At 51.3% G+C, this 15,423-nt stretch overlaps 5 protein-coding genes across 5 annotated transcripts; 2 read left to right on the top strand and 3 right to left on the bottom strand.

Annotated features, from left to right (window-relative positions):
- Positions 1–209: 209 nt before the first annotated feature.
- Positions 210–3,842, top strand: SEPMUDRAFT_118720 (uncharacterized protein; the record flags this gene model as incomplete). The annotated part of the gene is made up of 4 exons (XM_016901452.1): positions 210–488; positions 1,114–1,292; positions 1,426–2,403; positions 2,453–3,842. The coding sequence occupies 4 exons, from the start codon at positions 210–212 to the stop codon at positions 3,840–3,842; spliced, it is 2,826 nt and encodes a 941-aa protein (XP_016759547.1).
- A 321-nt stretch (positions 3,843–4,163) lies between these two features.
- On the bottom strand, positions 4,164–5,295 carry SEPMUDRAFT_69031 (uncharacterized protein). The gene is made up of 2 exons (XM_016909849.1): positions 5,111–5,295; positions 4,164–5,053 (listed from the first exon to the last, which is right to left on the bottom strand). The coding sequence occupies exons 1-2, from the start codon at positions 5,213–5,215 to the stop codon at positions 4,496–4,498; spliced, it is 663 nt and encodes a 220-aa protein (XP_016759546.1). The 5' UTR covers positions 5,216–5,295; the 3' UTR covers positions 4,164–4,495.
- A 207-nt stretch (positions 5,296–5,502) lies between these two features.
- SEPMUDRAFT_69028 (DEAD helicases superfamily protein) lies at positions 5,503–9,802 on the top strand (the record flags this gene model as incomplete). The annotated part of the gene is made up of 1 exon (XM_016909848.1): positions 5,503–9,802. The coding sequence occupies one exon, from the start codon at positions 5,503–5,505 to the stop codon at positions 9,745–9,747; it is 4,245 nt and encodes a 1,414-aa protein (XP_016759545.1). The 3' UTR covers positions 9,748–9,802.
- A 92-nt stretch (positions 9,803–9,894) lies between these two features.
- Positions 9,895–11,514, bottom strand: SEPMUDRAFT_150365 (guanine deaminase; the record flags this gene model as incomplete). The annotated part of the gene is made up of 2 exons (XM_016906121.1): positions 11,202–11,514; positions 9,895–11,147 (listed from the first exon to the last, which is right to left on the bottom strand). The coding sequence occupies exons 1-2, from the start codon at positions 11,425–11,427 to the stop codon at positions 9,895–9,897; spliced, it is 1,479 nt and encodes a 492-aa protein (XP_016759544.1). The 5' UTR covers positions 11,428–11,514.
- A 166-nt stretch (positions 11,515–11,680) lies between these two features.
- SEPMUDRAFT_150364 (uncharacterized protein) lies at positions 11,681–14,399 on the bottom strand. The gene has a single exon (XM_016906120.1). The coding sequence runs from the start codon at positions 14,114–14,116 to the stop codon at positions 11,744–11,746; it is 2,373 nt and encodes a 790-aa protein (XP_016759543.1). The 5' UTR covers positions 14,117–14,399; the 3' UTR covers positions 11,681–11,743.
- Positions 14,400–15,423: the final 1,024 nt, after the last annotated feature.

The following is a 15,423-nucleotide window of genomic DNA, read 5'->3' as shown; positions in this document are numbered from 1 at the left end:
TGTGTCCGGGACTCACCTCGGGGGATTGCCAGCCTCCATAGCTGGAGAGAAAGAGCAGACGGAACAGTCGGGCAGGTGTCTCAGCAGTCGTGATAAGAGGAGGAGCTGGACGCGGCCGAGAGACCAATAACGATGCCTTGTCTTGGCGACAAGCCGTTCTCCAGGGAGGAGAGTCGGCAGCAGATCATTCTTTGCCATGCGCGGCCGACATGGCGTCTGGTCTCGGGCACGACGTCGCTCTGTCGAAGTCCAGCGCGGAGAGTTGGAAGAGACGCATTTGGTCAATACGGATCGATATGCTGAAAAGCGCTGGGCAGCATCGTGCCGGATATGCAGCTTCAATATGCCGCAGACCAGCGTTGAGACACGGCTTGATAAGGGAATTGCTGATTGTCGTGATTCCTCCTTCATTATTGCGCGCCAATGCTGAGTCTGACCCGCGCGCAAGGTCAGCTCTGAATTCAAGAATTCAGGAAATCGTCAGCTGGGTACTGCTTGGAGAGAGATGGGCAGCATTCAAGCGCATACTGAATACACTGACTGAGCCATGCAGGATGTCATCGCGATATACGCCTTCTAGGGAGGGGAGCACTTCACGATCGCGAATCTACCCAACAGTGGACATGTCAAAGAACCCATACGGTTGAGTTCAAGCAAAGACTGCGAGCCATGTCATATACGGTATACCTTCTACTACCTACCATACCTAAGTACCTTAGTATTATCATTCTCAAGATACTTCATGTACTTCTTATGCCGAGCTTACTTCGCCTGGTTCTCCACCAAAACCAATGTCAGCGCCATCTCTCCGCCTCTGCGCAGCTGCAGCTGGGGGTGGAGATGCACGAAGCCTCACATGAAAGTGAAGCTCGCATTGCCACGTCGGAGTAGGCCTGCAATATGGGTTAGCCGCGGTCACACAACTTTCAGCAAAATGGTCTGGCATTCGTGCCTTGAGCTTAAGGTGGCATGCCTCGCCGTTGCTGAAGACTTAAAACTGGCCACGTCAAGGCTTTCGCTCTCTTCGCACACATGATCAAAAGCTAAGGGAAACAATGTTGCTTGAACCGCACGGCGAAGTGCGAAAAACATGAGCTGCTCATATCTCAACAGTCCTTACGGTTCATTCTGCCCAGTGGCCACTTCTCATTTGACGCCCTCATCGACTCCGCCCCTCGCGAGGAACAGCAAAGCCGCAAGCTTCCCACCATGAAACACCATATGATGATTGCGCTGCCTTGTGAGCTCGCAGCAGCCCCCGAACAACTGGCACATCCTGCTACTCCTCATTTGTGAACTTTGGAGCGTTCTGCTTCGCCGACTCTTCGTCTACGATGGCCGATCAATGTGTGCTCAGCAGCAGCGCGAGAGAGTAAACCGTCCCACGTCAGCCTCCGATGACGTCCACTAATGAATCCTTCACAGTGCAGCAAGATCAACTGGTGCAGATGCGAACACATCCCATAGTCACAACTGTCACACTCAAGCACCTTATCTCAGCACTCGGTCCGCAGGGGGCGATGGAGAAAGATATAGTGGAGGCCTCCGGGCGAACCACTGCGAGCGAGATGCGTCGACGCCATCATATCGTTGGGCGGACATGATTTTCGAGTGGCAGGACTACGTACAGATGTGCGTGAAAGTCTCTGCTGAAGTTGCTGCTGTCGTTCTGCAGTGTATGGAGAAATACTTGAAGAAGAACCCAATAAGCCGCACCGATATTGGTATTGGAGTTTCTGCCGGTAGCACCTGTTACAGCCGAATCAGCAGTCTTTGTATTGCACTGACCTCAAGCATGTCATCATCGGAGAGTGATGGGACAACTGGCAAAGCTGAGTGTCTCGACAATGTCAATGATGGAGTCGCACGTCCCGTCACCCCAGGTTCAGCACGACGACTCTACGCTAGCAATCTCGCAAACATGGCGCACAATCTGGACGATACTGCGACTCTGGATCGCTCACGTCTGCACGAAAGGAGCGCTATTGCCGATCGTACGGGCGAAGGGGTACGCTGCCGACCACTGCCTCCGGAACGACTATTACCCTTAGAAACTGGAGAGTACAATACCCAAACACCTCCACAATCCTATCTTCCTGGTAGCCAAAGTTCGCAAAGCTATGCATCACTCAGCTATCAAGGCAGTAACACCATGGATGGCGCCAACACGCGATCTGGTAGCTTGCAAGGTGTGGGATCTGGGATCCATTGGAGCAAGCTTACTGCCAAGTCGAGTGCTGAGGACGGTGGCGGTGACGACGAAGATGATGGTGACGATGAGCCTGTTCCATCTGATGGAGACCACCATGGGGTAGGCTTCTGCTGCATCTTCTGTACCAGAAATGGTCTACCGCAGCCTACTGATGCGTGTGCATACAATCGTCCTTTCACATCGAAGCTCAGGTGCGTAAACTCTGCCTAAACTTGAACTCTGGGACTGACGAGCGCTCAGGATTCATCATTTTAACTCACATCACCCAGGCGGCCCTTTTGGTTGCTGTCCCAAATGCTACAGTATCGGTGAGATCAACAACGCGAAGGTTTTTGAGCGCTTCATCAGCTTGCCACAAGTGAATAAGCATAAGAGGACGTGTACTTCCGAGATCTGTATCGACGAGCACTGTCACAATTACGACAAGCTCCCTCTTCTTCAACCTTGTCAGCATCCCCGTCGCCAGACCCAGCTGCAAATATGGCGAATGTGGTATCGTCGTGCACATCGACTTGATCGAGATGACCCAGTTCCGGAGCCATTTTTAATTGGCAGCACTCCGGCCTTGTCGAGACTTCAGGTGCCTCCCACCTCTAGGCGCGGCAGATCTACATCCTTACCTGCACCTTTGAACGCTGCAAAATTGCCTGATTCCAACGACACAGCCTTCTGGAATAAGACCGATCCGTCTTTACTCATGTCCCCGTCGGGTGAGGTGCCTACACTTGTAAGCACCCAAGGGCCAAGTCAGGCCAGCATATCTTCTTCGTCAGAAGCACTTCTGGAGATGACGCATGATCTTCTGTCCCGTGTTCAAGAGGAGCCAAGAAAAGTCACGAATGTTATGAGGAACATGCATGCGGATGCAATGCGGGCTTCTGGGAGGCTGCTCCAAAGGCTTTCGGCTGACGACACCGAAACATCGGGACACATCGAAAGGCTTCAAACGCTCCTCAACGAATGTTGGAGGTTGATAGTCAGCCCTAATAATCGTAATTTGAACGCATGGCGAGACCTGCGAAGTGCAGCAGGACTAGTCGGCATCCGACTCTACTCCGATGTGCCTCAAAGCTGGCAGCATCTCTCACACCACGACCAGCAGCTGATGCCGTTCATATCACACCTGGGTACCTCGGATATAATTTCACAGGAGTCGCAGGAAATACCCCAGATGATGCAGCCTCACAGTGAGAACCCCGAACCCGACCTTTCCTGGCCCCCGATCATCTACCCCAACCATCCCAGTCCAGCACTAGGCGACATCATGCGCTCCTTTATCCAGGAATCCAGCACACGCGGCACCTACAACCCTTTCAACCTCAACAACGCTCCTCTCCAACAAGCAGCAACCCACACACCAGATCCCCTGCATGACTTGGTCGAGTATAACCACCACCACCAGCACCACTATCTATCGACGGGACAGCGTCTGCAGCCATTATTACCGCGCACCGCCCCGGATGAAGATTCCCTCAGTGCGTTCTCCGCGCCTATAGATTCGGGACTGTATTCGGGTGGCACATCGATGGATTTTGAAATGGGCGAGAGAGATGGAAAGGGGGAGGAGAGGAGAGGAAGTGATGATTTTGATGGATCTTTTTCATTTTGGTCTCAGGGCGATGTGTTGTGATGATGATGATGGGGAGTGGGGAGGTAGCTTTCAAATGTGGGCTTTTCTTTTTGGTATGAGCGTCTTTGTTTTTCTTTGAGCTGAGTTGAAATGAGTTGAGAAGATCTACGTTGTGAATCATGCATACCTGTAGTAGTAGAGCCATTTGTATTCCATGTTTGTCTTATCTTTTTCTGTTTCTTCTGTACTGTTCGCTGGCGTTGGCTGAAGAAATATCCCTACCTAGATATGCGTACGTTCTTAGTGCGTCCAATTGTAGGTGCTGCATTGTAATAATTGGGCATGTCTGAGATATGTGAGCAGATAGGTGTGTAAGGTCCTGCTTCGGTTGTATCACTCTCTCAGTCTGATCAGCTTTTTGGATCAACCACTCCAGTCACTTTCTTGGTTCTTTATATTTCGGAGCTGCAAAGCTATAACTCCTTATGTCAGCAGAATGCTCACGAATATACCTAGCCGTACTCGCTGTCTGCGATAGTAGGAAATTGGCTGAAAGCTGTAGATATATGTGTCATTCCATTTCCTTTCCTGCTCTGCTCTGCACCGCCCCAAGTGATAGCTCCTGGCTGTCGCTGAAGCGAATCTGTAACATACAGAGCGGGAATAAAGAAGCCAGTCCCCGGGTTTTTTCAACAAGTCTGACTGATCCCACCTCACTTGGCCCCAACCTTCTCCTTCGCCAGCTCATACTTCTCCTTGACCGTCTCGGTCAAGCTCTTCCCCTGCCTCTCCTGCTCCAACTCCCACTCTGCATTCCGGTAGTACTTGGCCGTGTCCACACCATGCTGGTTATGATTGACAAAGTTGAACCACGGCATGACATGCAAAAACACGCCCGAATATCTCGATTGTCGGGCAGCAGCTCCTTGCATATATTCGGTCAAAGTCGTCTGTCCGTACAACGGTTCCCCTCTCTTGACCTTTTCCGTCATTTCTCTCATGTCCATTTCGATTTCCCTCCGGTTTTCCGAGAAACCGTAGAAGCGGTTGAGTGAGGAGGAGTAGAGATAGAAGAAGCCTGCAACGAATCCGATGGCGCCTTGGAGACGCATAATTTGCGCGAAACCGCCCCGGCCTACTTCGGAGGGGGAAATGCGCTCGAACCAGTACATGAGGGCGGGGCCTGCGGCGGTGACTCCTGCGGCGCCGGCGTAGTCCGTGGGGCGGGCATAGCCGATAACGCGCTTGAAATGAGGGTCACTGTCGATGAGCTGTTTGCGGGAGTCAGTGTCGGTGTGGTTGTAGAGTGAGTGTCAGTTGGCGCATACTGGGTAGTCGCCATTGAGACGCTTTGCTGGGACTTGAGGACGACCTGTCTCTCCCAGCTCGGGACCCTCCTTGATGGAGATGACTTCGCCCTGTCGCTCGCCCATGGTTGCAGTTCTTGACACCAGTAGAGTGAGGAAGCAAGAGAGCGAGAGCGAGAAAGATTGAGAGGTTGTGGTGTCTCGTCAATACAGCTCTCGTGTCTGAGGTGGTGGTCTGTGGTCGAAAGCGAGCTAGTTCGAGGACTAGGGCGTACCAGAGCACGAGTCAGGACATTATAACCACAAACTTTGGCTTCACTTGCGAACGACCTCCGCCTCCACCTGCACGGTCAATCGCCTTGTGCAGTCGTCGCAGCAAAAGAGCTGAGTGGAAGAGAAGGTCATTGTTGGAGATGGCGCGACCAGGCATCAGCGATCTCACAGGCGACCATCGCATTGCCCAAATTGCACGCGACACATGGCTGTCCTCACCCAGCAGCGCGCCCAAAGTGCTGCCGGCGACCATCACTGAGCTCTGGCAGCTCGTGGAAGAAGACGACTCCCCCTTCTCTCTGCTCCTCCTCGAACAGCTGCAGGCGTTGGAGCGCTATCTCTGGCCCGGCTACACTGACAATGCATCCAACCACCACGTTCTCCTCATCGTCCTCCTCGTCAACACGAAACGATCGGAGAACCTACCCACCTGGCCGCTCTTCACAACCACGCCCGACGAGTTTGCTGACTTCTTTCGACGCGTGCTCCACTTGAGCATTGACTCCAGTCTGGCCACCAATGTGCGCGAGTATCTCCTGGCCTTTATCGTGGGCGCATATCAGAGTCTGGACCATGGAGTCGTCAGGAAAGAATGCGCGCCGCTGGTGTCAATTGGGATATGGCACAACTTGCACAGTGATGCCGCAAGACAGAGACGACTGGCGAAAAGCGCACAACTACAAAAGGCGTGGAGAGCATCGGGGAAGAAGTTCGACAATGCAGACCCTGCAGGGCAGGCGAGAATGCGTTTTGAGAGGAGCTGGCTGTATCTGCTTGTACTGAGCTTCTGCGACAAGCTGTATACTAGCACCAAGAAGGAAGATGATGTGGCGTACTGCGAACGATTCCTGGAATTGCTGTGCGATTTGCAAAGTCAACTACCCACAAGACGATATGTGAATGCTCTGCTTCAAGATCTGAACATTTTGCCTGCCATTGCCCTTTCGCCTTTGCACCAGCAAGAATCGCGGATCCGCGAATTTTACGAGCTTCTCGTGCACTACACGCACTTTCCCATCGACGACCAGACTGGGCGACAGCTGAGCAGGCAGGAGTACCAGGAATCTCAAAATGCCAGCATATCGAGGTTACAGAAAGTGGGAATGAGGTTGCAGCCAGAGAAGCTGAAGATCATGATTTTGACCAACTTCGGTGCGTTAGGACAACGGGAGGAGCTGGAAAGCCATCTCAAAGATCTGAGCGACGATGAGCTGCTCGAGCTGTGCCAAAGTGTCGGTCTGAGAACACGAGAGTACCCAGAAACGACGCAATTAGTGCAAGATCGAGCATTCTTGGTCGAGACGCTCGTCGCGATGGTCGAGTCAAAGCCATACTACACGGAGCGAATGCGTAAACTGCAGATCCTACCGACGGAGCATGCACTGTACAGCAATGCGCGACTGCCCTCAGACGAGCATGTCGTCAATCAGCCGTTGGCCATTCCGAAGCTCAACTTACAGTACTTGACGATAGGCGACTTTCTGTGGCGATCCTTTACTCTATACAGGTACGAAGCTTTCTACAGCTTGCGAAAGCATCTTGAGGATACGATCAAACGACTGCAGCCACGACGAGGAGGCGGGATTGTCCGCTTCGATGGCTTCTCTCGAATGGCCATTCCCATCCCAAAACCGGCACTGATTGAAACTGCTGCACCGCGTGTTGGCGAGATCGTGCCCGCTCAAGTCAAGGCAGAGATTATCCTTGATGTGAGCAGGCTTCAGCCCGGCTTGCGGAGGGAGTGGGAGAGCTTGAGATCAGACGACACTGTTTATCTGCTCGCATTGCAACCGGAAGACAACGCTCACAAGCTCACCAATGGTGCTGCTGCGAAGCAGTCTGTAGCCGAGAGACTTGGCCTGAAAGCGGTCAGATGCGCAGAGGTCATCAGCGTCCTTGATGAGAATAGTAGAGCGCTTCGATTTAACCAGCATGATCAGGACTATACAGACAATGGGCCAAGACCGAGACAGCGAAGACTGTTGCTCCGATTGGACGCAGCCTCGTACAAGGCCGACAAGGATCGCGAGGCGTCTGGTAAGCCCGACATATACGAGAGCATCAATCTGGTGGTCCGCAGGAAATCGAGAGAGAACAATTTTCGACCGGTGCTGGAAAGCATTAAGCAGCTGGCCACGTCGGACGCCCCCGTGCCATCTTGGTTCGAGGAGGTCTTCCTTGGTATTGGCGATCCCGCTTCTGCCACTTACAAGCGTCTTGCAAATAAGCTCCAAAGCGTTGATTACCGAGACACGTTTGTGGACTGGCAGCACCTGATTGAGTCCTTACCTGGCAAGACGGTTGAGCCTGATCCCGATCTGGACTCAATCCCACCACCACCGTATGTACTAGAAAATACTGGGTCGGCACCTGCACCTCCACCAGCAAAGGGCAAGAAGAGGAGACGAGATCAACCAGATGGACCAGATCCCAAGCCTACGGCAGAGACTTACAGAGTGTCGACATATCAACCCCCAAATTCGGGACCGTATCCGGAAGATGCACCCAAACTTAATCACGTTCGCTTCACGCCCACTCAAGTAGAGGCTGTAACGGCTGGCACACAGCCTGGCTTGACTGTCATTGTTGGTCCTCCAGGTACAGGCAAGACTGATGTGGCAACACAAATTATTAGCAACGTCTACCACAATTTCCCGCAGCAACGCACTCTACTCATCGCACACTCCAACCAAGCACTGAACCAGCTGTTCCAAAAGATAGTGGCGTTAGACATCGATGAGCGCCATCTTCTGCGACTGGGCCACGGCGAAGAAGAGCTGATGACGGAAGCTAGCTTTTCCAAAGCAGGCCGTATCGAGTCGTTCCTTGAGCGAGGCGCGCGATATCTTGCTGATGTGCAGCGTCTTGCTGCCAGTATCGAAGCACCTGGAGCGCACGGCAGCAGCTGTGAAACTGCAGAATACTTCGACCAGGTCTGGGTGCAGCCTCGATGGAAACGCTACTGGGACAGCTTTGAGTCTGCCGATGTGACCACCGAACAGCTCGTTGCGACTTTCCCCTTTCACAAATTCTTCGCTGACGCTCCCCAACCATTATTCTCGCCGAACACGACCAAACAGCAGCTGCTCGACACTGCCAAAGGCTGTGAGAGACATATCAACCGAATTTTCAGTGAGCTCGCAGATATCCGCCCATTTGAGCTTCTTAGAGCACAACGCGATAAGAGCAACTACCTGCTGGTGAAGGAAGCCCGCATCGTCGCCATGACATCGACGCACGCTGCCATTCGCCGGCAAGAAATTGCACAACTTGGCTTCAAGTATGACAATGTGATTATGGAAGAAGCCGCTCAAATCACCGAGATTGAGAACTTCATCCCATTCGTATTGCAAAAGCCGCGTGTAGAAGACGGCAAAGCGCCCGAAAATGCTCTCCAGCGGATCGTCCTCGTGGGCGACCACCTCCAAAACTCTCCAGTCATCCAAAACAACGCACTCAAAACCTACGCAAACCTCGAACAATCCCTGTTCCAACGCTTAGTCCGACTCGGCGTCCCACACATCATTCTCGACGCTCAAGGACGAAGCAGGCCATCTCTCGCAGACCTCTACAAATGGCGCTATCCATCTCTCACCAACCTCCCATTCACATCCACAGCACAGGAATTCGTCTCCGCAAATGCTGGCTTCCGACATGAATACCAATTCATCGATGTACCTGACTACAAAAACTCTGGCGAAAGCGAACCCACACCGCATTTCATCCAAAACTTGGGCGAAGCAGAATACGCCGTCGCTTTGTATCAATACATGCGTCTCCTCGGCTATCCCGCCGGGAAGATTTCGATTCTGACAGCATACTCGGGCCAAAAAGCATTGATTCGCGATGTTCTCACTCATCGTTGCAAGAACAATCGACTCTTCGGTATGCCCGGCTGGGTCGGTACAGTGGACAAGTACCAGGGAGAGCAAAATGACTACATCATTCTTTCGTTGACGAGGACGAAATCTCCCGGGTATTTGCGAGATTTGAGAAGACTGACTGTGGCGTTATCGAGAGCACGACTGGGAGTGTACATCTTGGGAAGAAGGGAAGTGTTTGAAAGTTCGTTGGAATTGAGGGAGGCATTTGGTGCCTTTTTAGAGAGATCGACAAAATTGCAAGTGGTGCCGAATGAGCTGTTCCCTACCGAGAGGTTGGTGGATGATGCGACGGTGGAAGCGGTAGAGATGGCAGGGGTGGAGCATCTGGGACAGTATGTCTTTGAAATGACGAATGCGAAAGTGAAGGCTTTGAAAGAGGGGACAACGCAATTACCGCCTCCTGCGCAGGATGGTGGTGGCGGTGTTGAAGAGGACGGAGAAGGAGAAGGAGACGAGGAGGGTGGGTTGGTGCTGGATGGAGATGGAGATGTAAAAGTATGAATAAAAACAGGAACAGGCAAGTAATGCCAATGTTGTAGAAATATTGAAGATACCCACCGTCCATCAGCAGCAGCACTTCAAGATATCATATGATCTAATCTGGTTCTCGTTGAACGTCGCTCTTCGTCATCATCATAATTTCCTCTCTCAAGAAGTCTGTAGCCCTCTCCTCCCACCCCGACTATGCACCAACCGTCCCTTAACCCACACCGCCAAAGTATTCCGATCATCGCCTCCATAGACCCATTTATTCACATTATCATCCCAACTCTCATGTCCAAAAACATCCACAATTCCTGTCTCCAAGAAATCCATCTTGCCATTCACTCCTTCTCCTTCGCCAGCAGCATAGTCATCACCAACAACATCCAAACCAATCATTTGGGCATCCCAATCCATTCCGACTTCAAATCCTCCAATGCGATGTTCCAAATTACATACTTTGGCACCACCTCGCGTGGCTAAATATAAAGCTTCCTCGACGGAAAGTTTGACGTCGTCTTCTCTCTTAATCGAAGGAGTGCCACCATTACCATTACCGTCGGAAGAAGAAGGAGAAGAAGAAGACATAAACAAATGTCTCGAAGTAAACAACGCTTCCCGACATTCCGCAAGAATCGAGGGGGTATACCCGCCACTCACATCCGTTCCCAAGCCAATCGTGAGACCCTCATTCAGCAGACTTCGAATTGGCGCGCAACCGGATGTGAGGGCGGTGTTGGAAGCGGGACAGTGAGAGATTTTGGCTTGGCGAGTTTTAATGAGTTTGCGTTCTTCGGGAGTGAGATGGACGCAGTGTGCGAGAATGGTTTGGGAGGTGAGGAGGCCGGCTTGATCGTAGACGTCGGCGTAAGAGGTGGAATTGGGAAAGAGGTCTTTGACGAGTTGGATTTCTTGCAAATTTTCGGAGATGTGGGTTTGGATGGGTACGCCGGTGTCTTTGTGTAGTTGACCGAGGGAGTTGAGAGATTCTGTGGAGCACGAAGGAGCGAAGCGGGGTGTGATGATCGGGCTGACTTGGTCGAAATGGGGATCGATGGATCGAATGTGTTCGATGCAGGCTTTGGCATCCGCGAGAGATGTGGCGGCGGATTCGTCGCGGTAGTAGTCTGGTGCTAAGGAATCCATGCATACTCTCCCGATGAACGCTCGTTGGCCTTTGGCGTGGCAAATATCTGCCAGGAGATTCGTGGCGGGGACGTGAATGGTCGCGTAGTAGCAGGCTGTGGTGGTGCCGTGTGAGAGTGTTCGCGAGACGATGCGGTTGTAAATCTTGGACGCTTTGGCGAGGTCGGAGAAGGAGGATTCCAGAGGAAAGGTGTAGGTATTGAGCCAATCCAGCAGTGTGGACTTGCCAAATATGCCCGCATTGGGGTATTGGGACGCGTGTATGTGGGTGTCTGCGATGGAGTGATTAGGATTCGATCACATGAGGAAATGTCCCTCGAACATACCAATGAAACCAGGAAAGAAAAATCCCAATCCGGTAATGCTCACAACTTTGGCATTTTCCCATCCTTCGCGAGCCGGTATTTGCTTGTCCTTCGTTTCCCTGGATATAAAAGCGATTTTTCCGCTTTCGTCCACGCCAATGATGCCGTGAGAACATATATCCAGCGTCGTGAGGTCTTGGCAGTGTATGAAGGCTCCGACATAGAGCGTTTTCTCCAGTGTAGCCATCCTGATTCGAGTTGGCGTGTGGAGGCTCTGATGTTGTGGAGCAGGTTGTAGCGTAATGTAAACGAAGCAAATCGACGTGCCTGCAGGTCTGTTTGTTTAGTTGTTTGCGAGGAAGGGATCTGGGAGGAACGTTAGCAAGTTAGCTATCTCTTGGCGCTGACCTTTCGGCTCTGGCCAGCGTCGGCCGGCGCCGATGAGAACAAGAGACACACAAACTCGGTCTGGACGCGAGGCTCTGTCTTTAAGGGTATTGACAGGGTCTAAATGTAATACTGTAGGTACTGATCATACGCCATGTCAAGTCACGAGACAAGACTCAATGTGCTATTGCCTCCCCAATGGCTTTCGCCAGTCGTCGATATTCCAACAATAGTTCCTCCACCTCTCCTAACTTGAGCTGATTTGCACTCTCAATTTCCAAGAATCGCTTCTTGGGTGGCTTCAAATTTCTCAGCTCTGCCAAAGACTCCCTCGCATTCATTTCGTCGCTTTCCTCAACTCCGGCGACAGAGTCCTTGCTACGAGTCCTCTCCAATGCAGACGGCGTTACTGCAAGGCCATCCGGGCTTTGACGAATACTGACAGGTGACTCTACGATTTCATTCATACGTCCTTGAGCTGCGGTGGCACCTGCGGGTACTGCCGGTGGCTTCGTATCAAGTTGCCCCGGCGGCACAGTATTGGCGACAGTGCTAACACGACCGAATCGCGGCACGAAAGCAGGCATGCCAAACTTGTTCAGGGGATTGATGGAGTTAAACAAGCCAGACGGGGTCGTATGTTGTTGCGGCGTAGATCTCTCTTTCGCAGCCATAGTCTTGCTGTCGAATGTTACAGCCCGTCTTCCACTGCCTCCAGATCTCGCGCTGTCTGCACTTCTGTCGCGTACGTTCTTTTTGCCTCCTAGGAACTCCAGCATCTTGTTCGGCTCGAGTAAACTTCCACCTGCAGATAGAGGATCGGCAGGGACCGGACTACTATGTCCAGAGAGATGGAGTGAATCATCGTCCTCGGTGCCTATGACTGGTGATGAGACCAGACGTCGCGCTTCTTCCAATGTCTTAGGTAGAGACGACCTTGAGTCAGCAACTTGCTCTTTGAAACGGCCGAAGAGGAACTGCATGCTGTTGTCAAGTGTGCCATTAACAGATTCGTATAGCTTATCAGCAGCGTTCAGAAAGTCTTGCCGGCCCGTATCCACGCGAGCACTGGTATTCGCAATCATAGATGAAATGCGTCGCTGGTGCATCTGTGGTCTGACGGGTATAGGTCCGACTGGACCAGGGGATGGCGGAGTTTTCTCTGCACTGGCTGAGCCGGTAATCATCTCAGGAGTCGCCGTCGCCGTCGACAAGTCGGGCGTCAAGAGATGGGAGTTCTTAGGTTGTACGATTGACGTAGGACCTTCAAGTCTGGGTGTTGAGGAACGGCTCGAGGAAGATGGAGCCTTCGCGTCTGGTCCCTGTGGCAGCTCATCTGCGCGTAGCGACGAGAGATCGACGGTCTCAAGAAAGGAGATCGCTGCTTCAAGGTTCACTAAGCAGTACGCTGCTTCGCCGTCAACTTTGCTCGACATCCTGAATCGCTGTATGAATGCAAGATTGCTGACTACGTTGATCCCATCTGGCGGACATGTGATCAGGGTGTAAATCAAGGTGGGCAAGATTTCGTCAGCTGATGAAGAGGATGGGAAGATCTGCGAAAGAGTTTCGACAATCGCTTGGTGAGCAGCTGTAAGCTGATGTAGCTTTCCGAGTGGATAGTGGTCATCATCCATTCGGTGCAAGGCCTCGCGTGCTGGTGCCAATGACAGATTGATCTCATCTTCTCGTTCTTCTGCAAGCTGCCGTACATCTGGCTTGTCCGCATGTAGTTCTTTCAGTCCGATTCCAACCAGCGATAGTGCCTGTGTCCTTGAACGCAGCTTGTCATCTCTAGCCTCGTCATCCGTGCTCCGGTGCTTCCAGATCTTGTCATAAATCTTCTCGCAGACTGCACGCTCAACCGCCTCTTGTAACGCAATCCGCTTGTGCTCCAGCAGCTTTCTGGCCTTCTTTCTCTCTGCGACCTCTGTTGCTGTGAGCATCTCTGCATGACCTGCTGCATCATCGTTCAAGCCCTTCTTCGCCCCTGACCCGGATCGCTGTCTTCCCTTGCCCGTTCTTGTCTGTGCTTGTGGTGTCGGTCGGCCTATTCGTGCTGCAAGAGTTGCAATATGTGTAGCTATATGATTTGCTGCACGCTCGTAGAAGTCTTGAAATAGATCTGACAGCTGATCTGCATTGAGCGGCGTGGGGTGCACCTTTGCTGACAGGCTCTCCAGGAAGCGAGCACAAAGCGTTCTTATCTCAATCGGAAGCTCGTCCATGGTGCTCGGCACATTGAGTCCCGGCGTACTCGCACCCTCTATCTGCTCTTGGTGATGCTCCCCCTCCTCGTGGCTTTCAAACACGTCTGCCATTGACCGCTGTCCGTCGAGCTCCTGGGAACTCGCTATGTGTCTCGCTTCAGGTACAGCAGGTATACCAGCCTCCTGTAATGTGCTTGCTCTTTTCCTAGAAGGTGAGCCGGGCGACTCAGCTTGCCGCTCGGCCATTCGGTCTGCCATGCGTGAGAACGATCTGGAAAGATGCAATGGCTTCGGTCTCGTGCTCGCTGGCACTGTCGGCGGGGACTGTGTTTCTGCCATGGTGAGTAAGGTTGCTGTAGCACTCGTCCACTCCGTATTGTTCAGAGAAGGAGAGTCGCCAGGAGGCAGCAGCGAGGTATCTTGTTATACTTCTCCAGGCAGACGGCGGGCTCTCATCTCAGCATCCCGGAGGCGGAGGGCTCGGGGCTCGGGCGGATCACTGAACAGACTCCCGTGGGATGTTAAGTTTGACAGGATGTTGAACAGGTATGGACTCCAGTTTCCAGGCTGTTCTGTCTCCCGTCTCACCTCACCTGAATGCAGGCACTACCTCAACCAGGATGGAGGAGTGGCGTGGCCGTGGCGTGGCGCGAGAGGCATGTGAAGCGATCGACGCCATCGATAAACGAGAGCGGGAAGCGGGACGACGGAAGCCCAAAGCGACCAACCGCCATCCGTGACCCCCGGCTTCCGTCTTCAACTTCATCTTTATACTACTACTTCTACCTATATATATACACTACTGTATATACTCGCTATACGCTCGTCGCCTACCTTGTCGTTATTGCTAAATCCGTTATTACCTACCTCTCTCTTTATTGCTAGATATATCATCGTAATAATAAGTTATCTATATAATAAAGCTATTACTATAGTAACTTAAATAATTTACTATAACTATACCAACTTTTACTCTTCTACTGCCGTAGAGGTAGATAGCTATAGTATTCTAACTATAGTATATTTATACTTATCTTATAAACTTGTATATTACTAGTATACTATAGATTTCTTATATCTACTACTTTAGTAGAGCTTAGTAAGCTCTTAAGTATAATAGATAAGGGTACTAACGTCTATTGTCTATATTAATAATATCTATACTAATAATAGAAAGAAGGAAACTAAAAAGAAGAAGGAAAAGAAGGAAAAGAAGAAGAAGAAGAAGAAGAAGAAGAAGAAGAAGAAGAAGAAGAAGAAGAAGAAGAAGAAGAAGAAGAAGAAGAAGAAGAAGAAGATAAGAATAATACTAGATACCTATATAGCTATCTCTAATTAGGCAGAATATATAAATGTCTTAGTAACGGCTTCTTACTAGATCTACTAGATACTACTTACAAGCTATATAGTAATAAAAACCTAATACTTATTATAATCGACATTTAAGCCTCTAGGTACATCTGTTTGAAGTATATTACAAGTATATAGGAAGCATATATATAGATTTAAATATAGAGGTGTATATATGTAGGTGCATGTATAGTAGTGTATATATAGTGAAGCAGTATAAAGATGAAGTCGGAGGTCGGGGGGTAACAGATAGCTGTTGGCCGCTTTGGACCTCCGTGCTAGAACATCCCAATTCT

The sequence above is a fragment of the Sphaerulina musiva genome (genome assembly GCF_000320565.1).
Source record: "Sphaerulina musiva SO2202 unplaced genomic scaffold SEPMUscaffold_7, whole genome shotgun sequence".
Lineage (NCBI taxonomy): Eukaryota > Fungi > Ascomycota > Dothideomycetes > Mycosphaerellales > Mycosphaerellaceae > Sphaerulina > Sphaerulina musiva.
The sequence above is the reverse complement of the archived record's forward strand: the minus strand, read 5'-3'. Positions and strand labels throughout refer to the sequence as shown.

What these genes read in the sequence shown, in the direction of transcription:
- SEPMUDRAFT_69031 (XM_016909849.1), bottom strand. Translation starts at nt 5,215, where the DNA reads ATGGGCGAGCGACAGGGCGAAGTCATCTCCATCAAGGAGGGTCCCGAG. An exon ending in GTCTCAATGGCGACTACCCA is followed by an intron (nt 5,054 to 5,110) that starts GTATGCGCCAAC and finishes TCCCGCAAACAG; the next exon opens with CTCATCGACAGTGACCCTCA.
- SEPMUDRAFT_150364 (XM_016906120.1), bottom strand. Translation starts at nt 14,116, where the DNA reads ATGGCAGAAACACAGTCCCCGCCGACAGTGCCAGCGAGCACGAGACCG.